Here is a 27,393-nt window from a genome sequence, read left to right on the forward strand (position 1 = left end):
ATGACAGATTCTCATCCAGGTTGTTTCATATTTATCATCTTATAATGAAGAAAGAGGTACAATTCTCATCAAGAAGGACACCCCTGTGAGTGGCTAGGAACAGAAATTTCCTGCCTGGTGTTATCTGAGGGCTACTCTACTGCTCTATTTGCTCTCTGATATCTCAGTTACAACCTTTTACACTTGCTTGTACATAAGAACTTGGATGCCTAAGAAAATGAAAAATACCCTGTCCACAAGGCCAGTGATAAAATGTGCACATGCTATTTAGGGGTGGCCTTATTCCCACCGCTGGATAACAGATATGATCATCAGATTATCTAGCTGACAGCCTGAAAGTTGCAGGGAACAAGTCTTAAGGGACAGGTGAGTTTCAGTGACATGAAATGTGGTAGACACAGGCAGATGGTGGCAGGGACCGTCATGAAGATAGTGGAAGTAATATCAGAATAATGACATGCCCAGACAGGTGTCTGGGAGGCGGACTGGAGGAAGGTGAAGATGGGATGGGTTTAAGGATAGAAAAGTAGTCACATTCTAGAGACACTTCATCTACTGCATAATGGGCCTTTACCATAGATTATTTCTCCCTCCTTACTCAGTGAAGAAACACTAGACATTATGAAATAAACAAAAGAAAGGAGAGCCCCAGGGCCTAGTTATATACGCCAAAACACAGTAAGAAAAATTAAATGTTAAAACCTGGATCAACCTCTAACAGCTTGTTTGAGGTAGGGGTCATGAATTTTGCTTGAGGTGGGGATCATGAATGTTCTTGGAAATATTCCTACTTAGAGTCTGAAAAGAAGTGAAAATGAGGTTGGGGAATGGAATAATTGAGTAACTATTCAATCATGGCAACTGCTGGCTAATGAAGACCTATTACAACCAAGTTTTTAATAGAAAATGTGCTAATTGACTAGGTTGGAACTTAGAACAAGCATATGGCTAAGATGTTTGATTACCTAGTCTGGTTCCATGTCAGTGATCAACTATAACACTGTAAAAATGAGTGTTTCTATGACAATTACCGAGCTCGCTGACTAAGGAGTAGGTGACCAACTTGAGGGATGAATTTCTCCAATAAATAAATAAAAATGTAGGACCCATTAGTCCCCATACTGTGTGATCTGGAGGCTCATCAGGGTAAGTATGCTTTTTCTACTCCCTTACTCAAAACATTCATCTTACTTTCAGCATTGGCAAAGTTTAAATCAAATTCTTATGCAAATAATATTTCATAGGATTTATTTTTCAATTGGAAAGAGTATATAAAGCTATGAATCTGGTTTTCTATAAAAGCGAAACAAATCAACATAGTCCGACTAGGTCTAAGCCTAGCATTCAATCTCATGTACAGACTTGAATCATTTCTGTGGCTTCTGGATGGGGCAGTCTCCATGTCAAAGCCTACCTAGCAACTTTCAGGAGATGGGTGTTTCATCATCCACTATTTCAGGCAGAAAAATGTTCTTTTCCAATGTCATTCTAAACTAAAATTCTAAACAGGTGTTTGATACTAAGGATGTAACCAAAATATTCCCCCTTATAACCCGCAACTCTGATAAGACTTCCCTCGGAAATATAATGGTTACATAGCCCTTACATGGCTTTAACAAACCCCTATTTTCTTCTTTCTGCTCTATACAATGTGCAGTCTATTTGCACCCATTCAGGACTAAATTACAGATAAAGTTACAGCAAATTTGTTTTCTCAAAAAAGCAGTCAGCCCTAATATCCCTTGAGTAATAAAGGCCTTGTCTTTCATTCAGAACTAGAACTGGCATAATTTTCTTCAAGAAACAAACTCTACTTCCTGTGACAATGAACCTGTTCTTAAAATTCTGAATGGGATACAGCTCAATTTGCAGGTGTTCAGGTATAAAGGTCAAAGGGCATTTGACCCCCCAACTGGCAATTGTTGCTGTGGTAGGTAACTTCAGTCTGCTAGTTATATCATTCTATTAGATAAGCTGCCAGAGTTTTCAGCTCTGAATTACCGAGGTAGGCTCAAGTGAATCAATAATTTATACAGATATATCTCATTCATTCTGATGGTATAAAGATACTAACAGCCTGCTGCAGCCCTGGAACAAAGCCAGAAAGACATTATTTAAGAAGAAAGAGGGAAAAGGAAACCTATTATCTATGTGAACAAAACCATGACGTAATCATGACTTAATGGCTTAATAATTTTATTTTTCAACTGCTTTAACAAACACCATGATGAGATAAGCAAGCTCTTTGTGAATCTCAATAAGGTTTCTCTGATGAATGTTAAGACAACATTTAAAACTCTCAGACTAATTTTAAAATAGAATGATATTTTACATAACAATATAATATAAACCATTGGAAAAAATTCATACACCTAAGAAGTTTCCATGAGCTAGCTTAACTAAATCTCTCAATATTTTATTACTGAATTTCAGTGTAAAATTACTTTTTAAAAGATGAGAATCAAATACATTTAGGAACTGTACACTAAGAATATTGTTAATATAGCCTTATGCTGTTAATCGTTACCTGGGGAAAATTATATAGTGTTTTATACACTAATACTATGACATTTTTATTAACTCATAATCCCTGTGCTAACAGTGGTGCATTAAACAAGTAATAATTAAGAGGGCAGCAAATATTAAAAATGCCTACTCTAAAATTCTTCAATCATGTTAAAGGGAATCCTCTAACATTCCTCTTCTGTAAAGGAAAGCATTTCCAAAAACAGTGTGGTTACGATATAATCATCAATAGACCTAGATCACTTAAATCATATTTCCATAATTTCTGGTTATTGTCCTTGAGGATTAAGGAAATTCACCATCTACAAACACGATAAAAAATATCTCTTAGCAGCTTTAATTGTAAACACTGACTGTTTCTTGACATATCTGGAAATTTATTTGAGGATAAAATGCATTAGAAGTTGGTCCCTTGCCAAGTTTACCTCTTTGAGTTCAAGGCTGGGATTGTGCATGGCATGGACACGTGAACTAATTGCATTCAGACTTGGTTTAGGAAGACCGTGTAAGAAAAAAATAATTACAGCAGCAAACCCGATAAGAAGGGGGAGAGCCATCAGAGGTATTACTCAGGTACTTTATACAGGAAAGATGGATAAATTATCTTTTCTCTTATTTTCTAGGAAATAACAAAAGTCAAATAACAAAAGTCAAAAAGGAAATACAGCAAATAACAAAAGTCAAAAAGGAAATAAAAGCATTTATGAGAGAAAAAGAAAATAAGAGCAAGAGAGAGACTAATGTTGTGGCCTCTACCAAAAGTCCTTAAGCATTTATATGCGACACTCTGGGGCTGCCTGCTGCAACCAGTTAACATTTCTGGCCTTTCTTTTTTTTTTTTTTTTTTTTTTTTTGATTGTCAGTCATGGTCTTTACTGATACATTAGAATATGTCTCAAGAGTTGGAAGAAGTATTATAAAAAATTTAATATGAGCTAAGGTATCCAAGTTTGGGGGATGATGTACATTTATTTTTTACTGGCCTTTCAAGAAAATATAACTAGTCCCTTAAAAGCAGAGAGACGAAGGAGAAATAATGGAATAACCCATTTCTGACAGTCAAGAGAGAAAGGAGAGAAACGTTCCCACACTGATCTCATTAAGATGACGAGAATAATGAGTGTGAATCTTATGTATGGATCTCACAGCAGACAGAGGGGGACATAAATGTATCCCCCATTCACCTTTTTATGATGCCTGATACATCACATTTATTCTCAGCTTCATCTGATACTGCTGTTGGGGGTTTCTCTTACAATAGTATAGCTTTAACTTCAAGTTTTGCCACTGAAGTCATCTGAGTCAGCCACTCAACACAGCTTTATTGAGTGTGCATGAAAACGAGGGAAGTCCTCTTAATGACAAGTGAAATGCATCTTGAGCAGAACAGCCTGAGTTTATTTCCTGTCACTAGCTCTAGTAATGGATTAAAAGTACTGACGAATGGCATTTTTCCGTATATAATCTGTTGTATTTTCTAGTTCCTTAAACTTAGGTTATACATTCCAGCCAATTAGAAACAGAACCCAAGTCTTATTAAACATGCCTTCAGTACCTTTGGAGAGCCATGCATTTGTGACAAACGCTGATGGAATATTTTCTTCTTGTGAATTATCTCCTATTCTTAAATCCAGTCTAGAATATTATCTAATAATAATTTTAAGTTAAATACTTTTTCATACTGATAAAAACTTTGAAGGACTATGTAGTTCTCAGAAACAAAAACCTATGTTGTTGTGGCCAAATATTATTCAAGTCTAAATTATCCACAGGTCCCCCTACTTAAGGATGTCAAAGCATTTCATACAGATGATTTACCTTTCTCCATTCCAGTATCTCCAATAACAATAAATCTGTGCACCAAATGTATAGCAAACTATACCTCACATAATTTAAATAACAAAGTGGGCAACAACTTCCAAATTCAAATATCATCTCAAAATATGCCCAAATTATTATTTCAGTACTGCCACTACTTTGTAAAGGAATATGCTATTCCATTATGTTGTTTAATTTTATGCTGGAATAATTTGGATCCATATAATTTTAAAGGAAATTTAGAAAGACAGCAATACAATGAAGCTGGGTCACCAGTTTTTCTAAGTAATTCAAATACATACACTTTTTCCTGGCATTTATGTAGTCTAATGAAAATTTAGGCCACGGACAGGTTCATCTTAGCTACCATTTAATCAATATAGATCAATATAGGTAGTTTAAACTGTTTAAGCAACTCAGTGAAAATATATATTTGAAACCTGGGAAATATATTCTTAATGAGTCGACATTTACTTTTGGGAAAAGCGTCATTTATACTACTTGGAGGCCAAATGATATTTCTTGTCTAAAATATGCCTTACTTAAACACAGAGTGAACTCTTTAAGAGTTCGTGATTACTATACACACATCTCTGCAGTGTTTTGTGGAGCTATAGTGTGATGTGACTTCCACTAATAGAAAAGTTCATCAAAACATAAGGTACACATTTATTCCTTAAAACTGCAGGAATAACACTAAGCAGGGTGCGTACACACTTATTATATCAAGTCGGCAATTCTAGCCTTCCCAGATCAACACATTCCTTAACAGGAAATACCAAGGACCAGGAGTCCAATTTTACACTCTTAGAATTCTACAGGACAATGTCAGACACCTGGCTTCCCTTAATTAAGGACAATTTAACTTACAAACTTCACCTTTCTTCCCATTGTTGCTGTCTTTGAAGCTTCCATTACTAGTCACTGGGGGAAAAGGAGAGTTACTATGTTAGCAAGTCATTTTACCTCTTAACACTTCAGTCTCCTGTCCTGTAAAATAATCTCTAACCTCCCTTCCAGTTGTACCATTCTATGACCTCATCTGCACCATTAAAAGCCCACACAATCTCCACCTTTCAGGCTCCTTATCTTTGCATTAGGAAGGTGCACTATCCTGAAGCTGGGTTTGGGTTAGATGTGTTCTGGCATTCCAAACACCAAGCCAGGATTCCACTGAATCTACTTTCTCCATGTGATGTTACCATTCTACAGCTAGTAGGCTTTGTACATGATTCTATGTCATGATCTATGACATTTCCACCGTGGAGAAATGTGTTCCAAGGTCTAAGCATCTGTCTTACAAAACAGACCTCTACATTTTGTTTGGAGGTTTGGAGTCTATATGGTAAACATTCCATTTTAACTACATATCAGCCAAGATTTAAGACAGAAATAAAACTGTGGTAGAAGTCTGATACTCTGAGAATTAAAAAATGAAGGAAAAAGTGCACACTCAGTTAAGCTAGTAGAACCTAGGTTAAAGGGCTCTCTTAAAATATCAGCCTCTTGGTTGAGGCATGCAACAGGCTCTTGCCATAGAAGAACAAAACTCTATTTAAAAATATTTAGCTGAGAAGGGCAGGGGGGGACAGGGTAGAGCCAGAGGTTAACACATACAAAAGTATAGCTAGATAGAAGGAATATGTTTTGTGTTCAATACCTGCATATGGTGACTATAATTAACAACAACTTATTGTATATTTTCAAATAGGTAGAAGATTTTGAATGTTCCCAACACAAAGAAATGATAAATGTTCGAGGTGCTGCTTATGCTAATTACTCTGATTTGATCATTACACGTTGTATACATGTATGGAAATATCACACTATATGCCGTAAATATGTACAATTATTTTGTGTTAATTAAACATAATAAAAGCAAAACAAAAAGAATTTAAACAAAACCAGATACATACTGACCCTCTTTAAGTTTTGAATGTTGCTGCCTAATTAGAAGAAGAAAATGTAGCTATCTAAACTTCTACATTTATGAATTACCTTTCTGAGTGATAGCCATCACTCTACTAACATCACTTCAAAATATAACACTTCTCTTATACAACCAGTATATTAATTTGTGGTAATTAATGCACTCCTTTTAACCTTGGTGATCTATTATTTTAAGTTCAATCAAAAAGATTAATTGACTAAGGGAACTATTGTTTAATTTGCTGACATTTTATGACAACACTGGATGAAAAATTCTTGTTTCGAACATTTAGAATTGCCTGAAGCATGCTTGGCAGGAACTGTATAGAATGATTTAACTATGGAAAATGCATTAAGATTATTTATATATAGCTACGTGGGATATAAAACATCATATATTTACATATTATTGGTAAATGACAATAGTAAAATTTTTTTTGACCTATGGTGAACTGGGTAACTTGCCATGCAAAACAGCCAGTAGAACAATTATCTTCACTGTTTTAAATCACTCTATTATAAATCCTTTCTCCCTTCTCCAACACTACCAGTGAAGATCTAATAGGTAACGAAACCTGAGGAAATATATGTTTATATCTCTGACATAATATTCATTAAAAATATAAAGAGTAACTATTAGTTATAAATACAATGCAATGTATGGACAAAACCCACCAAACCCTCATAATGACAGAAGTTATCTTACTTAGTCCAAACTCATGTGGACTTCTGGACTTCTCCAACAGTGCACCCTTGGAATTGGGACAGAGAAGAAAACCCTCATATGGGTTTACATAAGAGAGAAGATCAAATTCTTCGATCTCTATAAAGCCAAACACCTGTCCTTTAATAGGACTATAATATAGTTAATAATTTTATATAGAGATCACAAATGCTCTTTCTCCAGACTAGTTCCCTATGGGAATAATTCATATCATATGCGAACTACAGAAAATCCAAACTAAACTTTATCACCAAGAGTATAGAAGTAAATGTAGTTGAACTTGTATTAACCCTCATTTGGAGCATGCATTCACAGTGGGGTCAATGTGACACCCAAGGGAGTAAAAACTGGTTCTTGAGGTGGGGCGGGGGGGAAGCAACAGAAATCTTAGATGTTTGTGGCCCTCTAAAGCTCAATATCCCCTGAGAAAATCTTATCCCTTAGTATTTAATTTCTCTCAAGTGAAATTTTTCTCCTTAGGGCAGTGAATATGAAAAAATATATAGAGAGAAACACTGATTTAAGATCAAATAAAGGCCACACTTTGTCTCTAAAATATTTTATTCCTGTCCTTAAAATGAGAGCTGACTTAGATTTGTCAAATCCAAATATCTATTTGCACTTTGATATGTTTTCTGTCTTTCCTTGCCTCTTAGTTTTCTCTGATTTTCTCTTCATTATTTCAGCTATTTGAGCCAATAGCTGATGACTACTCTGTTATTGATCTCTCAGTGTTACCACTTGCTGAGTGTTGGACCTCTGTCATCACAGCAAAGTACAAGATGCACCAGAGTCATCACTCATGGACCCACCTGTAGTAAAGCCTGCTGTGTCTGTCCCAATTCTTACTACAATTTAAAATGTGATAAATGATGGCAAGAGAAGGGGCAAAGTAAAATGGGAACAACTTCCTTAACATTTCAGGTTAGCTTCTTGCTTGGTAAATTAACGAACACATAATTGTAACGAATATCTGCACATCTAGTCAACACAGGAAAATTGTACAACAGCAAGCATTCTGCTCCTATTTCTTAATTTTTACCTGATAGAACGGGGAATGAAAACACTTGGAAAGTGAACTTAATGACTAAAGCATATTAATGACTAGATCTCTGTTATAATTTAAAACCCTTCAGAAGAGTTATTATTCCTATTTTACAACATTTTACTAACATAAATTCTATAATTAGATCATTTATTTAAACTTTTTCCTTTGCAAAGTACTTTATTTCATAATATGTTGCAATGGAATATGGCTTGCCAATTTGCTCAGCATGTCTGTCCTTTACAATTGAAATCACAATTGCAAAGTAGAAAATCCTTCGGAAGACAAGAACATTGGTTTAGGAATCTGAGAACAGGTAGTGAGACATCTCTGATTCATTATTTTATAATTTTTTGATCCTTAGTCAACTCAGTTGTAAAATATTGACTATGTAACAATTTTTAAAGGGTCTTATAAAAGTCTGGGGGGCTGAAACTACCAGATAAGTAATGCAAGGAGGAAGCTTGAAGTGAAGTGGGGCAGCATGTATACAGTCAGAAAAAACACACCGAGGCTTTGGTGTCCTCCACCACCCCAACTTTTATTGATAGCACCATTGAGGCACATGAGAAAGCTAATTCTTAGATTCAATATGGTATCATAATTATGCTGGTGATATTTGTAATTTTTTGACTATAACATAGCATAATAGCACTATACCTGAGAAAAAATGAAATCATTTCCTTTTCCCCAAATCACTCACAGAAGAAAAGTTTTCAAAATTACAGCATTCTACTACTTTCCATGTTAGAGGACAAAGGCAGAAGAGCAGAGATCATAGAAAACATGAGTGTGACCTCTACAGGGATTAAATTCTTCTTCTTGTAAATATGAAATAAAATCTAGGAGAAATACGCCTTTCAGAGAGTAGCAGACCCTGTGGCTTATGTGATTATCTCCCTCCAAGAGCAGAAAGCCCTTTTGCTGACATCTATTAAAATAAACAAAAAAGGGCGTTGGCATCATTTAAAGAGAACGAAGCACTGATTTGAGCCAAGTGTTGCATTGTAGATTTAGCAGCTACAAAAACAAAACAAAAATAACTTCACAATTAAATAGGCCCACAAACTGAACTAGAGCCTCACTCCTCAGGAAAGATTAGAGAAAATATTTTGTTCTATTATTATCTGGTTTGCTATATTTCCTAAGATTCAGGGTTGATTTTAGCCAATAGTGACCAAACCTGAAACCCAGCTCATTTGTACCTTACACTCTTTGGGGGCCTTTTATATAATTGCAGGAATTTATATGTAATGCACTGTGAAAGGCAATGCTTAGGAAAACCTAATTTACAATTTTTCATGTAATTTTGGACAATGTTGGAAAAAAATTTCTTCTCTGGAGTTCAGATAAATTTGGCGAAAATGTATATTTTGAGTAGCAATTTGATGTACTAGCATGTCCAGATGAATTGGGTGCACAATCTATTTACTGAAAAGAAAATTGTGGCACGAGAATCTTCTAATTGTCAATACTTCTTGACTCCTCAAAAGGAAGTTAGGGCAACCTTAAAAATATATAATCTTTTAAATCAGTGAAATTTTATATAGGTTTTCTTCTTCCCTTACTTGCACATTTGTGAGAAAATGTTTAACGTAGCTTCTAAATCTGTATAGATTAAATTGGAAGTATTGTTTTGTAAGCTTAGTAGGTGTGCATGTCAGAGGAAACATACATGAAGAAAGATGGGCAAAAAGGCTTAGGAGTTTATATTTACAAAATTCTAGGGAAATTCATGAGTATGACAGTAAGACCATCAATTGTAGATCATTTTGGCTTTGTACTTGTTTCTTTGGTTTTCAGGAGTACTTCTCTTTTGCTGTTGTGGAGAAGGTAACAAAAGTTACATCTAGAACATTTCCAACTTCTCTGCTAGCGCTAAAAAAAAAATTGTAGCAATAACAACAAAAACTCTTCTATAAAAATCATTTGAAAATTGCCATAGACTTGAAGCGTAATTTTGTTGCTGTGGTAGTACTATTGTCTCTTAAAATTTCAGAATAGATATTTCTGTTGTAAACTTAAAGTGCCCTTCAATATGTTCAATGTAATTATCCTACATTTCACTGTGCCTTAATGTGAATATTAAGACTTAAACTACAGGTGATGTAGACACGCCTTTGTTTTCACATTGATACTTCTTCTTAAGCAATTCTCCCTGTTTGATCCTTGATCATGAAAGCCACTTTAGATGTCCTTAGGGTTTGTAATAACTTTTTAAAAATCCATAAGTTGTTTAATAGCAGCAGACTTTCTGCACGAGAAGGAAGTACATGATAAGCGTACTGCAGGAGCCTATTGTCTTTGGTCATTGTTATTACATTCCCATTGCCTCTGCAACTCCAGTTCCTCCTCCTTTGCTGTGCTTCCTCCATTTTTTTTTTTTTTAAATCATTTGGCTATACAGAGCTGCCTCATGTCATTCTTTGCATACATCATCTTTGTTTTTTCTCTCTTCTGCATAATGGCCCAGCTTTCTGGGAGTAGCTGTTGTCCCGAATATGATCCTTTACTAAAATAGGGATTGAATAAAGGTGGAGCACAAATTATCTGGAAGCAAAGGAAAACTAGGCATTTGAAAAGGACCCAGAAAACAACAAATAATGAACCAGAGTGGCTTCGATGAATTGCCGTAGAAGGAATTCTTGGTTTTGACACAAAAGGAACACATGAATACCAAGGAAAACCTAGGGAGAGAATCTCAGTAGGAAACCTGCCTCGTAGGCTGCTCAGGACAGAGGGCTGAAGCCAGTAGCCCTCCAGATATGAACAGAAAGAAATGTATTTTATGACTAACAGTCAAACATTCAAACATGCCGTTTTTGGAACACAAGGTACTTTGAGGAGTTGACATCCCTTCATAATTCATGTTCATTGTTCCTCTAAGTAAAATATGTGTCTCCCTTTAGTTATTCTGTTAGGAATTGTACTTTAAAGGCAAGAGGACATTTTTGATAATGCACATCTTAAGATTTTCATTAAAGTACCAAATTTAAATTCTACCTTTTTGTGCACTATGACATTTTTGTCTGGCATTTTCATTAATTTTGCAACATACATAAATGTAGCTGAAATGTTAACTGATCAATACTTTGTCTCTCTCATGTAGCACTAGAGCTCCATTCCCCAAGGACCACACAGCAGAACAGAAATTAAATGTGTAAAATATCAAATGTTAATGTTAAACACAGCAGCACTTACTGTATAACGACAGAAAAGGCTAAAACAATTCCAAATGGACAGATGGTACCACAAATTATCTACAATCACATTTAAAGATTAAAGTTTGTCCTGTAAAATAATTCTTTGACGCACACTGAAGTGTGTCCTTTTACTGATAGCTCAGTTGTCCAATTATTTTTGTGCTCATTACAGTGAGAAATGACAGTACTGAAAAGAAAGAGAAAATGTGCACTCTTTCTTCCCCCATGTTGCACCCACTGACATCCACAAGAACACAAATGTCTGGTCAAGAGCCTGATGAAAATTAGGCCCAATTTATGAGACATTTCCATGTCTACAATAGATGATTCCCAAAGACGAGCAGTGCCTTCTGCACCACACATGTCTGTGTTCATTCTTAGGCAGACAATATTCGCTGTAAAATTTTAAAACCGAATGCATTGCACACAAAATAAGCACACGCCCAGAAACGTATCTGCTTATATTTTATCCATCACCTTCCAGACCAATGCCTATCTCTAATATCATCAGCTGGCTTTGACTCTTCCCTATGGCACAGAGGTAGTGTTAAAGAAGCTGGAGCTGTCCTAAGCCTGCATTTCTTGTGCTCTCTACTTCAATCGACATGGGGATTAAGAAAAAAAAAAAGATTGTTTTTTACTTTTATTTCATTATTCTACATTTATTTTTGGATAGTAAAGTAGAAAAGTTAAAATAGAATAGAGAAAAGGCACTTAAACATTATAAAGTTTACTGACTTGGGCCTAAAACCAAGCCACATAATGATAGAAATGCCTGTGCTCTGTGAGGCGGTGGCATTTATAAAATGTGGGCCAAGTAGAACCAATATTATGATAATAGACCCATGATCCATCAACAGGGCATGATGGGAACAATGTGTTTGTAATAATGGGGTACTGTTCATACCCTTCTCCTAATGGAAAGCTGTTCTTTTCAATAAACAGGCCTAAAATGTCTCTAGTTATGCAATGAAACCTTTGAAACATTTCATTTTTAAATATATAACTTAATATCTACAAGATGAATAAATATCCCAAGTAGTTTTTGTTCAGAGCTGCTGTGATATTAAAATTACAAGGTATATGTATTTTAAAAGCTCTTTTAGAAAGGAAATCATATCTGCTGTGTGGCCTTGGGCAAGCTACTTAACCTTTCTGTGCCTCAGTTTCTTCCTTCTGTATTTTGGGAAACTAACACTATCTACTTCATAAGGTTGTTGGGAATATTAAATTCGCTAATGCATGTAAAACAGTTCCTTGACACATAGTAAGTGCTTAACAAATATTAGTGGTTGTTTTTGTCATTATTGTGGAAGGATATTTTTATATTAGAACTTAATCAGAGGTTAGAATAAATGATTGATAAGGAATTATGAAGTAGTTTAGAATATAAATGGAAACTCCAGGAAAATTTGCTACAATAGTACTAAGCTATGTTTATCATGATTTAATAACTAGCTTCATTAGAGCAAATCCTTATTTATCTGGCATCATTGAAGAATGAGTTTCTCCACATAAGAAAAAATTTCAGATTAACTGATCGGTTCATAGATTGGTCAACTGATTTTGTCAGCTATTTATACTGGGAGCTTACTAAGTGCTAGATACTGTGCAGATGAAGCTGGAGTCCTAGGCTAAAAAGGCAGGGTTCCCATTCTTATAGAACTCCCAGTGCAGGTCTAATAAATGACATTTGATTTTGTTATTAGTTGTTTTAATCACATTCAACAGAATGTGATTCAGAGCTTCTTTTTCCCAGCGAAACACAGGTAATATTATGGGTTCTTCTCCAAAGTACTCTTACTGTGTGTTCACATTGTAGTTTGTGTTCTCTTTTTTCACCATCCGTGTCAGCAGGCCCCTTCCCACCTTTACTATGCCTGATTCCCTCTTTTTTTTTTTTTTTTTTTTTGCAAGCCTCTTGGCATTCGGCTTGTGTTTCATAGGACTGAATCCATCAGACACTGACTACCAGCTAAGAGAAATATTATTACATTTCTTCTCCAGTGAAATTTGACCCCCTTACAGTCGAATCACTCAAGTAATATCATATAAATGTACCTAAGTTGGTCAGAATTCCAGTGCCTGAGTTTTTTTTTTTTTTAAGAACCAAAAGGAAATTGCAAAAAAAAGGCTGCCATCTTGAATTTCATTTTACGCGAGTGACCTCCAGAAGTCAGAAGTTTATGAAGACTTACACAATATACTGTAAATGCTAAAGTGTTCAAAATGAATGTTGCTGAACAAATAATACAATTATATACATTTCTGGTTTTTTCAAATTTTACAAACAGCTGTGAGGAATGATTTTGGAAGGAGTGAATCAAAAATGGCAGCACGATCTTTACAGGACAATTTTTTTTTTGCATCTGTTATACGACCCCATAAAACCTGGAAGTAATATTCTAAAATAGACACGGAAGCTCAGTGTCATTTTTTCTCATCAATGTAAAAGTACCTCCTGGCTAGGGAAAAATCAGAATAAAGTTTGCTTAATAGTACCACAATATATTTATTATAAGAAAGAGCTACAAAAAGAATATTGAGAGAGACAGAGAGAGAGAGTTTTTTTTCTAAAACTTAATGATAATGATAATCGCTTTCTTTAGGGAAACAACAACATGTCTATGGGAAGCAGGCTGCCTAACTTTCTGGTAACTTACAACACAAAGGGACATACACACTCTTTGTTCCATGTGCTCAGACATTAATGAAAGTCCCATACAAGGCCTGAGAGGAAGACAGAGCTCAAAGTACTAAACAGATGTGCATACACTCATTTGAATGGTAATACTAAAATGTTGATTTGTTACTATAATTAAGGCTCTTCTTGTAAGCCCCCATAATAAAGTCGTATTCTGCTAAACTGGCAACTAACTATAAGGAAGCATAAGGTACTCATATTTGAACAAACATGAAAATAAAATAAAGGATTTCAAAAGAACAACTCTACTTAAACTTCAAACTGAAATCCTGAATAAGCCAAAATAATGTGAGAGAAGAAAATCCCAGCTAAAGCTCAGAGCAAAGTATTCTTTTGGATTTTCTAGCTCTGCCAGTTGGTCTCATCAGCAGTTTTTAAATAATCAAAGTAAAAGGCCACAAGATGAACATATTAAAGGACCCTTTGGATCTATCGAATTCTCACTTGTGACTTTTTAAAAGCTAGACATCTCAGAAATAATAAAACATCTCTTAAATAGGTCACATCCACTTCCAATTGAATCACATGTTAAAGCATTACCAAGTAGCATTGGTAGCATTCTACTACCAATGATTTTCATATCTTGAAAAAAAATAACTATAGGACAAATAAAATCAAATTGAGAATGGCCGAGATTATTACTATTTTTCACATGGAGAACTTTTCTTGGCTGTCCTATTGGGGTTTGGAATTATGCAATATGTAAAATTTTACTTTTTAACTGTCACAGAGAAAATGATACATTGGCTGAGATGTCTTGCGTTCCGGAAATCTGAGGGGGGAAAATGTATTCTTAGACTCAGACCTTGTACAATCCATCAGGTTCCTGCCCACGGCAAATCTGTCCAGTCAAGTCTTAAAATAGGAGTTTTAAAATGGCCACATCAACATAACTGTTACTATAGCCACAGAAACATGCAGCTATGATTACTGAATTTAATGAATAACAATGTAAGTAATACAGTATGATCATACCACAAAAGCAGCGAGACTCCTTGGGGGTGAATCCCAATCAAAGCAACTATTAACGTAGTATGCAGCATTTACCAGCACCATGACACAACGTTTCATTCTGATAAAGTTTCTTAGTAGCAGCTGTAAGGAAAATGAAAATATTATTATAATTTGCAAGACTAAAAACCATCAGATATACTGCAAAATTCTTCAAGCTTATTGTGACTTAAAAAGGATTCAGAAAGTTAATAAAGTTACAAGAAAATACCAAACAATTTGGCTCACAAGTTAAAGAATTTATTTCTGAGAAAGTGGAAAGAACTGCCTTCTTAACTAAATACAATTTTTAAAATAATGTTAACATGTAGGTTGGACTACCTTTGCTCACAAGAAAAAAAAATTTCTAACAGACTAAAATTTTTTTTTGCTACTTACATACTATGCACCTTTATTAATTTTAAACTCTTAAATCTTATTGCGGTTTTAAGATTCATCAAATGGTTTAATTTCAAGACATTTCAAAGTGAAGTTGGAATGTTTTTATTTAGAGTCTTATAGAAAAACCTATCTAGAATTGCTTTTTTATAGACAACAAAATATCTTCACCATTTTAGTAGAATTCCTCCCATTCTATCATATTATCTATCACCTATCTATCTATCTATCTATCTATCATCTATATCTGTATCTCTCTCACAATAAATTTAACCTGTATTTTCTCAATATTTTTTCATAATTTTGGAAGTAGGGAAAAATGTATGGTAACCAAGTGCTTTACAAAATTTCTTATTAAAACAAGTATAGGAAAATTGATATAATTAGAAATTAAAATTTAAAATTAAGGCATGACTACAACTGTAAAAAAGAATAGCCCATGTATAATTTGATGGTTCAAAAAATTACCACAGCTATATTAATAATAGAATGATTATATGTCTGCAAGTTAACATTTTGCTACTCCCTATTGATATTTTAAGGAAGTAGCTATGTAAAGTTTACTGAGGTCATATGTAAAAAAATATACATATGTGTAAATATACATACATGTATGTGCATGCCAGTTTTAACACGTTGCTAAAATTGAAATTCCTTGCTGGCAGAGTAGAGTCTATCTCTTAGTTTTCCTTCTTTGCCCCATCACCTTACATTAAGAACTAGTTTTATTACTTTTATGTATAATTGTGGTGAAATGTTATTTACATTTCTACTTAGATATTGCATTTGTAACTCACATACTTCCTTTAAACCACCAAATACTCCATTGTTTTGCTGAATTTATTGAGTAAAAATATATTTAGGCTTCTAATATTACAAAAATTATTAAATATTTCAAGGCATAAATATGTTCAGTAAACATTTTAGCTGTAACAAATACATTTTAGTTTAGTTCTGTGAATCAGATGTAAACGTTTTTAAAAGGGGTGGTTTAGCACTTTTTAAAAACTTAATATTAAGCCTAATTTAAAATTATAAGCAATAGATATCACGCTCAATTTAAATTCCCTTCATGATAGAAAAATCATATTTCCTGATTCTAACTTTCTTAGCTAAAAATAATAAAAGTTTACTTCTGGAAGATCATAGTTAAAATCTAATTAGCAGGAAGGTTTCCCTTAGAAGATGGAGCCTCCTCGCATCTGGATTAGAGGGAAGAGCTTATACTGGGCTCGCTTTACACACACCTGCATCAAACCTGTGGGTGGTCTGGACATATATTTGAACCTCAGCTTCTGGTGTTCTCATTTACACATTCCATGGCAATCAAATTGCATTTTGTGTTCAAAATGATCATTCTTTTGCTAACGCAGGAATACATATCCATTATATGCATCACCTACAGTATCCCCTTTCCTTTCTGACCACCCCCATCCAATTTATTAGTTTGGTATTGTCCTCATTTGATCTTTTAAAGAAAGGAAGGAAGAAAGAATTAGAAAGAATGAAAGAAAGCGCCATTTTCAATAAGTAGATGATCAAAAATTCCAGTCTTCCCCCCCTCCATACCTTTAAAGTTTATTTGAATTTACTTAGATGTTTTACAGATATAATCAGGTCTTCCCAGAGGGATTAATCTTTTCTTGCTTTTTACCTGTTTAGAGAGTCTGTTTTCCTCTTCAATGTACTTCTGTTCTTTGGGTATTAATGTTCGTAAGCTGGCTTTCACCTATACATCAACATATGTGTCTGTTATGGATTAATATATTACAAATGTTTACAAGTTTTTCACGCGGTTCAATTTGCAACAATTTCTAAAGTTTCAAAGTCCTGGCTGCTGTGCTCATAAAATATAAATGTATACAGTTGCACATGCATGCGCTTCCCTTTCTTATGCCGGCAGGCAGCGGCCAGAACACAACCGCAGCAGCATTCGCCAACTATAACAGAAAGTGTGGGTGTGCCAGGCAGTGGCAGAAGCGTATTCTCCAGGACACATGAAGGTTTAGAGAAAATGAGGAATGACAGAAATTCTCTACAAATCAGGAACAAAAGCTTTCATGAAACTGAACTCTTTAGCAGTACAAAAAAGCCAAAGTTAAGACTTACAGCATTAAAAATCACATCTATTTCAAGATAGATGACCCCCTTTGTTGGCCCTGTCAGCTGCTTGTTTTTCAAGACGTAGGCTTTCTGTTCACCATTTTGAATCTGCGGGAAAAGGACATGACAGCCGTCTGTCTCGCGGTCTCTACTGAATACACTCCCTCAGTGACCTTTGACCCCCAGCTGCTGAAACTGACAGAGAACCCAAAACAACTGTGGCAATTCTGACAAGTACCTGTTCATTACCAGGATCAAGTCTGTCAGGAAAAATTAACTATCATGGGATTCAACATGGCCGTGAATTGAGTATGTTAAAATTTTTAGTGTTCTTATTACAGACCTTGGTTGAGAAATGACAGACACAGAGCTGAGAGTTTTCTTTTCTTTTTTTTTTTTTTTTTTTTTTTTTTCCATGAGCAAAAGCAACACAGAACAGTGTGTCAGGTGAATAAAACTTACAGACAGCAATGGTATAGCAACTTTGCCCAGAAAGTCAGCACTTCGATCCCGATCTTCATCATAAACTGTCACTTCAAGAACTGAATGGATATCTTTAATGTTGCTGCATAATAAATATATGTAAGAAAAAAAGATTTCATCAGTAGGAAACAACAACAAGAATAGTTTTGAAAATTTAGATAGCTCCAGCTGATTTTGTGTGTGTTTGTAAGCATGCTATTTGCATACACACATACACAAGGTAGCTTGGTATCTGACAGAATTTCCCATAATGCACCTAAGTCAACTACAGTGATGGTTCTATTATCTGTAACTTTAAACAACACCATTGTAATTTCAAGTTATCATTTTTTAATGAAATATAATTTCCCATCTGAATGGGCACAGAATAAGTTATTTAAAAAATCAAGAAGTAGCACTGGTAGTTTTTAGACTTTCCCTTCTTCTGATTATCACAATTCATACCTTCCCATTATCCTTACATAAAACACCACCAGGTTTGATATCAGCAAAAGTTACAGTATATTTTATGTAATTACTCTTTTTTATAGTAATAGGACATCTCCTGTTTGTTTATAGCTCTCACTAAATCATTGACTTAGTTTCTGTTAGATTTATAGTAAAAAGTAACAAGCACAGAAAGCAGAATGGAGAAAATGTAACATATAGTTATTGTACCACCCTGGAATTTAGAAATTAAGCAGTGTTCCATTATGTTCCAAAGACAACATATGTTAATAAACGACTGCATGAGCTCTTCATATTTTTGTTTCTGGAAAATAAGTGCAAATTGTTGACAGCATTTATTCTTTGATCAAACTGTTTACCAAGAAAACATGAATTAAGAGAAAACAATAAAGTGAATATCTTCATTACTGAAAAAATTGCAACCATATGTGAGGAGAGGCTTTATCAGGGCACAATCAATTAATGGCTTTGATAATAATCAAACCTATTCATTCAGTTATGCATTCTGGAGAAAAACACTCTCCGCAATTGTCTTAGGAGTACAAGTCTCCTGACCAGGCTTTTATCTCTTATAAAAATGTGGAATTCCTTAAAAATAAATTGGTCAGACAGTTAAAGCTGATTAGTTACCGGCTCTTAAGCAGAGACATAATAAATTGATGAAGAATTTCACAGTTTTTCATATACAAAAAAATAGAATAATGTTAGAAAACTTTAAAGAAGTACTTCTGTTTGGAGAATTTTCCTTTGTTCAGAGTTCATTTCAAAAGCCCTGTTTAAAAAACCGAACTTAGGAGTTACTATAGTGTAGCATTGGCAGCTTTTACAGTGTATGACTGAAAAGGTTTACAAACTTTCTAAAACAAAAGGAAAATTAACTCATAGGGTATTTTGGTATCTAGGACAATACTTAATATTCTCATTGTGCTAAAATGAAAAGAACCAAAACTAAAGCATCTGCCGAATTCGAGACTGGATTGTTTGCAGATTTCAGCAATGGAACAAATAGAGCTTTGTCTTCCTTGGTGTCAATGCAATTGGAAAGAATTTCAATAGAAAGTATAAAAGGAAGAAGCGGTATGGTGATTCAGTTAATGGAAGCAAAATCCTTAGCCAAATCATATAAAAAGCACAGTTTTAAAAAATGTCTGTGAAAACAAAGGAAAATGCCATACCCTTTCCCCCAGGTTTCACTTTCAGGAAGGTAGGAGGAAAATTCATTGTTGTTAGCAAAGGCAGGCCAGATGCATTGAGTTGTGAATCAGTTAAGAATAAACACGCACATGTTTTTAAAACCCTCAAAAATAAATCAAATTTAACACAACTTTGGATTCAGAGCCCAAAGAAATGCCTACTTACAACGTGAAGACTTTATTCCACTCAGGATTGAGATTTTTGTAGACAGTATGTGTTACCAGTCTATCGTTGTTCAGTTCTACCACACAAAATGGGTCACTTTTTCCTACAAGAGATTTTTGGTAAATATTTTTAGTGTACATAGCACCCACAGTTCACAGTGCCAAGATCATGACCATATCTCTTTTGCAAAAAGTTTTATAGTAAACAAAAAAGTGAAGTACAATTTCAAAAATTAAAAATAGAAACCACCATCAAAATAGAGTTAGATATAACTGGTTGATGTTAGCAATTGTTATGATTCATAGCAATTTAGAGCCTGAAAAAAGTAAAAGAGACAAAATTATATAGCTGGCACTTCAATTTGCAATTTTTTAAAGCAAAAATAATTCTATAACTGGCAATTATGATGGAGAATGTGATGCATGTCTATCCCTAAATCAGTTTTTATAGAAATCTGTAAGAGCCGTTTGAAAAGTTCAGCCCCTTTACTCTAAGGCATATATTTTTTCAACTCATCTGATTCACTATTAACTCGTAACAGGGATTTCTAATCAAGTTTATTTTAGAAAAACTACTATATTGCAAAATTATAATATTTTAATTGGACTAAGATTGAGTTACTTTCTTCTGAGATATCTATGACATCACAAGAAGATAAATTAGACCCTCTGAGGCAGAAAAAAAAATCTACCATTTGAAACTAAACATCAACAACCAATATGCATGTTAAAGAGCAGTATTTTTTTTTTTCTGTTCACTGAAAATAAAGGATTTGGAAGTTATCATCTGTTTATTACAACTCTGTTCTGCCATACTCAAATCTCATCCTTTCGGCAATTACATTTTGTGAAGTCCTCAATATTTTTGTAATGTTATGCCCTGTATTATAAGAACCCATAAAGTCAGAGGCTCTATGGGGGCAGCATTAATGATATTAGTGCAGCATGTAATTTGTTTGATACCTTATACAAATGACAATGAAATCAATATTTAGACAAAGCTGTCCAGAGGTCATATCTTTTAAACTACAATATTGATTTAGACTACATAAGAGGTTAATGTGCATATTATTAACTTTAATGATAAAGAATAATTGTTTTAAATGCATTGTGAATTGTAGTCACAGTAGTTTACACTTCTGCAAAAGCTTAAATATCATTGAAGATTTTCTATTAAATTTTAATGGGAAGGAATTCATTAGCTATCAGTGACAGATAAGCTATGTATTCCCATACAGCAGTGTATTTACTTTCCATACTGCAATTCTTAAAATGAGCTGTACAAACTTTGACTCACCTTTAATTTATTAACTTTATATTAAAAAAAGAGATTTAATATGTGTGTGTTAGTTCAGTGGCCTTATATAACCCAGGATAATTGCATAATTTAACATCATGGTAGTCTTCTCAATTTTGGGTCTTGGGAATAATTTTAAATAAAGAATAGAGAACTGGAAGTCTTAAAGGTCTGGTGAAAATTGTACTTCTGGCTTAGGATCTGTATTATCTTTTTTTCCTTCAATCGTCTTTATCCTCTTGCCTACATGTTACCACCCTCATTTTCAACTCACACACCCCATGGAAGATAGTGTTCAAAAAAGAATATTTTGTTCATTAAAACACATTGCAATAGGTTTTATGTGGCACATCAACAACTTTATTTTCTCTCCCATAGAATTCAGATATAAGCATAAACAGGCAGATTCAAACAGTTTTCCAAACAGAGTTAAATGTAAGATACTAGGCAACACCTTTCAAAATAACGGTGCCACATCTTAGGTAGGTAGTAGGTCACACACATAGGAAATGCTGGGTAATGTTTTGACTGTCGGTTCAGTCAACTAACAAATATTTATTACTTACCATGTAGCAGGCAGTGTTCTATTTGTTGGGGAAACAGCAGTGAATTAAACAATTTTTAAAAAATCCCTGACTTCATGGAGTTTACATTGAAGAAGAAGACAGACAATAAATACATTTTATAGTATCTTAGAAGGTGATAAATACTATGGGAAAAAATAAAGATGGGAAAGGTAAAAGGGAGTGTTGGTATGTATATACAGTTTTTAAAAGGACTGCAGAGAAAGTCGTGCTAAGACAGTGACATGCAGGCAAAGAAATGAAGGAGGTGAGCCTTGGGTGACCCAGAGGAACCGACAGTGGAAAGACCAGAGAAGTGGCTGTGCCAGGCATTTCCAGGAATATCCAGGAAGCCAGTGTGGCTGGAGGAATGTTTTGGGGAGATGGGACAGGTTGGGGGTTGGAGGGGTGGTAGTAGGTGACACAGAGAGGTCTGGAGAGAGTGGCAGGTCTCTGAAAAAACTTGGCTTTAACTCTCATTAATGGGGGAGGTTTTGAGGGATTTGATTTGAGGAGTGACAAGCTCTGACGGCTGCTATTGGGAAAATAAGGTAGAGAAAGGACAATGGAGGGGTAGGAAGAAGAGTTAGGAGACAATCGCAATAATCTAGGTGGTGGAACGTGGTTAGATTCTGGATATATTTTGAAGGGAGAATCAACAGGATTTGCAGATGTCAATATTTAATCACCTAATACACCCTCCTACTATTATTTGACGCTGAAAAACAATTCACTGAGCTTAGCCAAGTCAGTTCTTTTTTTTTTTTTCTTTTTCCAAGGAGAATAAGCATTCAACAAGGTGCTCAGACTAGATATTTCTAGAATCTGACAAAGAGGAAAGTTTAGGTTAAGTAGAAAGCAGGCAATTTTATGTTTACTTTTCTATTCATCTTTTCCTTTTAAAAAGTTATCTTTTTACAGTTATCATTAATGGATGCTAACATCAGGTCTTTCCACACTATGTTATGTTTGACTTATTTAGGAAGTATCCTCCTGTCACTGCATGATTCAAGGGCAATTAAAAATTAACAGCAGTTTCAACCAAAATAATAGTAAATGTACAACATTAAATTCTGTAAACTTACTGCTAAAAAGCATGGACTACAGTTGTATTTTTAAAAAGTGACTACACATAGTTAATATGCTTATCTGGTTTGCTAAATAATCCTTTCAATGACTGGCTTTTCAGGCCTAAATTTTACAGCTTTGATTATCTGCCACTTAAACAAACAAAACCAATCAGAGAAATACTGGTGATGGACCTAATCATTAATTATCTCCTTAATTATTCCTTCCTTTCATCCTTTTATCATTCCATTTAGGCCCTCTGATAGGCTGCTCTGCTTGCTGGGAGTACCTGGGTTGTGGGGTTGACTCTAGGATGAAGTTGATGTCTCTAAAGTGCACTATATTCTGCAAAGTTCCAGACAGTGGTATAAAGCAGTCCTCTGTAATGTTTTTATTCAATACCATGTGGCTAGAAGTGCAAAGAATGAAGGCAGCATCCAAAGTTGAAGGATATTTTGTTTCTGATAATTTTTGAGAGCCTAAATATATGAGAACACAGATTATATAATCTATTTTCCCTCTCTCACTCATTTTTGTCACAAGACTAAAGCAGATCTGTGGGTATCAACTAGCTCTTCCTGAAGCCCCATTATTTCGGCTAAAAAGAGTCAATCCCTCTCCCTAGCAATGCTAGAAACTGGAGAATTTGGTTTGGATAGAAAATAGAAATGGTGGCAGTGCTGGTTGAGGGCAGGGGCTGTGGGATTGATTGCTTTAACCACCATGACAGCTAGGAAGGAAATCAGCGTTCCTTGAGGACATGGCAATTTTCCATGTTGACAATTTTCTAGAGAGAAATGGGAATGCTTTTTGAAGCATTCATTACTTATTGAGTGGCCGCTCTGCTCACTCCAGAATTATAAGTATGATTAAGACATAGTCCAGCTCTCACGGCATGCACAGTTTAGAGGACATGATAGACATGTAAATACACAATTATGATGCAGAGTTGTAAGGGCTGTAATAAAGGTAAGTGAAGGGTGCAACAGGAGCAAGGAGAAGGAGGCATGCCATTCTATAACTCCAGAACATAAAGAGGGAAAGGGAGCAAAGACTTTTCCAGTGGCTCTGACTCTGGTGATCTATGGTGATTGTACAGCTCTATCACAGTGCTTTTAAAAGCGAAGGATAATGACATAAAAAGTAGGCTGACATTTTATGACGAGGAATATTTTGCTTAAATGTATTTGTATATTCCTTTAATAGTCTCTATAATACAAAAACCTAGATATGTGTTACCTACTATAAACTAGATATATAAAGATATTACATTAAGACTCATACTTTTATCCATAATGTAGTTAAATACTAAGGGGTATTTTTTCCTATGGATCTTTTTTTTTTTTTTTAAATCTCCCATTAGAATTAACACTTGAGAGACTCTTTCACCCTAACTCATAAAACAGATTCTATAACAGAATTTAAAGCATATATTCTATTGTCCCAATCCTTTTTTAGGGGTGAAAAGTCATTTCTACAACAATAAAACAAACATCAGAATTGTCTCCAATGGGTGTCTTTTCTGGCAATCTTCAAAACGGCACCAAGGATTAAATGGGGTGCACTGACTGGCTAATTCTCTCTCACTCTTACTCCTTGCTCTTTGAGGTCACAACACTGACATATTGATAAAGAACTGTGGGAAAGTCTGTACCGCCCCTGCTCACTTGCTACCTGTTTTGTGGGCAAGTGGATGACTTCAGTTTGTACAAACTACTGGTTTGAGCATTAAAGTGACTAAAAAGATACTGAATGATATTCTTGCTCCCGGAATACAGAGTTAATCCTGATCCATCAGTGGTGGGCTTTGTCCAGGGTCATTTTGCTGCTGACAAGTAGCACAGTTTGCTGGATGTGATGTGTTATAAAAATGTGTGTGTATGGGGACCCAGTGATCACCTCTTTGTTGCCATGTCTGAAAACACAGAAGGCTTACAATAGCATGGAAAGCAATTCATACCCATGGGGGCCTTTTATTTTGGGCCTACCTTGTACAAATTAAGTTCTTTCATTTAATTTTCTCAGTTGCCACAGTTTGAAATGACTATATTTTAATCTTTTAAAAAATATAATCAAGGTTGCCATCTATCCCTTATAGAAACTGGAATTTCAATCATAACATATAATAATGTTATAGTTGAGGGAATTCCATCGTGTCCACCAGAACAGAAAGCAGCATATGTTGAAGACATCTTCCATCCTCCTTTTATCACTGGAGATGGGCTTTGACCTTATCCTTTTCCATCAACTGACCTCAACATATTTCAAACACCTGATTGGTAGAATTACATTAACTCACACTTTTAACTAGGTCCCCACTGGGTCTGAGTCTGGGACTGAATAATAATAATAAGACTTATTTTTTCTCACTAAGTCATGAAGCAGATTTCATTACGGCAAGAAAATTGACACCCTAGAGTTGTGGCTTTCAACCTACTAGATCTAATACTTTTTTTTCATATTGAAGATTTTGTAATGTCCTCTTTACTATCCTGGAATAAAACTGACTGACACACAATTTCAAATTTTAATATAATACCAGAACCGTATTATAAAGGAGGACTAAATAGAAAGTCGTTGACAATAAAATCATACATTGATTTATTCAACAAATATTTATTGAGTGCCTATTATGTGTCAGGCCATATGAACAGAAAAGGGAAATGTGTCTGCTGTCTTCAAATTTACTTATAGTGGGAATGGAGGAGAAAGAGAATAAGTACCGAACATAGTTACTAGATATATTGTATGTTAGAGAGTGCTATGTGTTAATAAAAAAACAGAAAAAAATAGAGTAAGAAAAGGGGTTTGGAGAGGGTAGACGAGGGGCACTGCTTATAGATTTAATTGGGGTGGTCGGAATAGGCCTCATTGAGAAGGTGAGGTCTGAGCAAGAACTGAAGGGGGTAAAGGAGTAGCCAAGTAGAAAAGTGGAGAAAAGTAGAGAAACACTTCTGGAGAAAAGTGATCCAGGTAGAGAAAGAGCTAGACCAAAAGCCTGGTGTGCTTGAGGCCTCTGATACTGGGGCAGGGTGTGCAATGGGAAGGTTAGTAGAAGATGTCAGAGAAGTAATGGGGAATAAGGTAATTAAGTGCCTTGGACACCATCTTAAGGTCTTTGGTGTATACTGTGTGAAATGGCAGCCATTTGCAAGGCTTGAATCAATAATACTATGTATTTCAGGATGCAATCTAGGCTTAGACAATCATGAAACAGATTTTAAACATATATCAATATCTATATTTAAATGCAGGATTAAATTTTCATTATGTACATTTTCATTATGTAGGACATTTAGCATCCCCAACCCCAGCTACCAAACACCAGAATGCTCCCCAGTCATTATGGCAACTAAAATTCCCTCAAAAATCTCCAAACACCCATTGGGGCAATACTACCCTCCTCCTAATTGATAATCATTGTCTAACAGCAATAATTCTTAAACATTTTGATCTTAGGAACTCTTAAAAATTATTGAGGATCTCAAAGAGATTTTATGTGGGCTATATCTATCAAAATGTACCCATGTTAGAAATGAAAACATTAAAAATATTTATTAATTCACTAGAAATAATAAATCCATGACCTGTTAACACTGAAGTAATCAAAGATTATGTAGCCCTTGGAAAACTCCATTGTGCACTCATGAAAGAATGAGAATAAAAAAGGCAAATAATATATTAGTATTATTATGAAGATAGTTTTGGCTTCAGAGATCCCTGAACAGGTCTTGGGGATCCCCAGAGATTCCTGAACCACGCCCTGAGACCCAAAGCTAATGGAAATAGGTAAAGCTCAATGTAAATATGAATTTATTTCCCCTGGGATATAGAACTATCTGCAAAAGAATATGTACAGAATTGTGTGTAACTAGATGCATTCTTGAGTCTTGGAATTGAACCATATTGATATATGTTGGGAAGCTCAAAATTTATGACAGAAGAATAAGAAGGGAAAGGAGACAGATGAGAAACTGGAAAAGAAAGAGGAAGGAGACTATGGGACCTATAAAATGAGAAGAGACCGTGAGAAAATTATGCCTAAGCTTTTAACAGCTTAGATAAATTATGGTAAGAACATTTAAATACTTCATTTTCAATTCATATTTAATATAGAAACTATATGCAAGTGATTCGTTACAAGCTTAGAAACACAAAAGTTGTTTGGTCTAAAATGAGAATAAAAATACATTAGAAGTTCCTTTGTTTTTGCAAGGCTTGTTAGATACTTTAGGACTTATAGTAAATATATACTCAATTAGACCTCCCTGCAGAAAAGCATGAGGCTTCAGATAAGCTTTCCTATAAGTAAATTAATCAGCTGGAGAGACCTTTTGCAGTGAAATAACTTTTTTATGCTTAAAAAAATTAAGTACTCTATTAGGTGATTAAACATTTTAAATATATTTTTAAAAGCTAATTAAAGGCAATAACTGAAAATTGTCATCTGTTAAGTCTTTGCCTTTAGAATAATGTCTTTGTCTCTTTATTTCTCTTTTACAAAATATCTCATCCAGGAATCTGTTATTTATCTTGGTACCTGCTACAATATCTGAGACTCTGAAGGCTTCGAAACAAATCTTAGAGGTCAAGTTCAAAACTTCATCCAGGGCTTGCCTCATCTCTGCAACCAGGTGGTCCTTCAGGCTCTGCTTTGAAAGTTTTAGTAATGTGGAAATCATTACCTCTACAAGAATCTTTGGATCTATTTTTTGTTGGCAATTGTGATTTGTGGA

General features: G+C 34.7%; 1 protein-coding gene across 18 annotated transcripts in view; it reads right to left on the bottom strand.

Moving 5' to 3' along the window:
* The window catches only part of MCTP1 (multiple C2 and transmembrane domain containing 1), a 607,542-nt gene that overhangs the window by 151,565 nt on the left and 428,584 nt on the right, over positions 1-27,393 (bottom strand). For all 18 annotated transcript variants that reach the window (XM_054556461.2, XM_054556460.2, XM_054556462.2 and 15 more), the window contains 5 exons: positions 19,731-19,833; positions 17,904-18,006; positions 17,448-17,549; positions 16,993-17,067; positions 14,925-15,044 (listed from right to left, as the gene is read on the bottom strand). In XM_054556461.2, coding sequence (XP_054412436.1) covers positions 14,925-15,044; positions 16,993-17,067; positions 17,448-17,549; positions 17,904-18,006; positions 19,731-19,833 — 503 coding nt within the window. The remainder of the gene's footprint in view (positions 1-14,924; positions 15,045-16,992; positions 17,068-17,447; positions 17,550-17,903; positions 18,007-19,730; positions 19,834-27,393) is intronic.

This window comes from Pongo abelii, chromosome 4 (genome assembly GCF_028885655.2).
Source record: "Pongo abelii isolate AG06213 chromosome 4, NHGRI_mPonAbe1-v2.0_pri, whole genome shotgun sequence".
In the NCBI taxonomy this organism is placed as follows: domain Eukaryota; kingdom Metazoa; phylum Chordata; class Mammalia; order Primates; family Hominidae; genus Pongo; species Pongo abelii.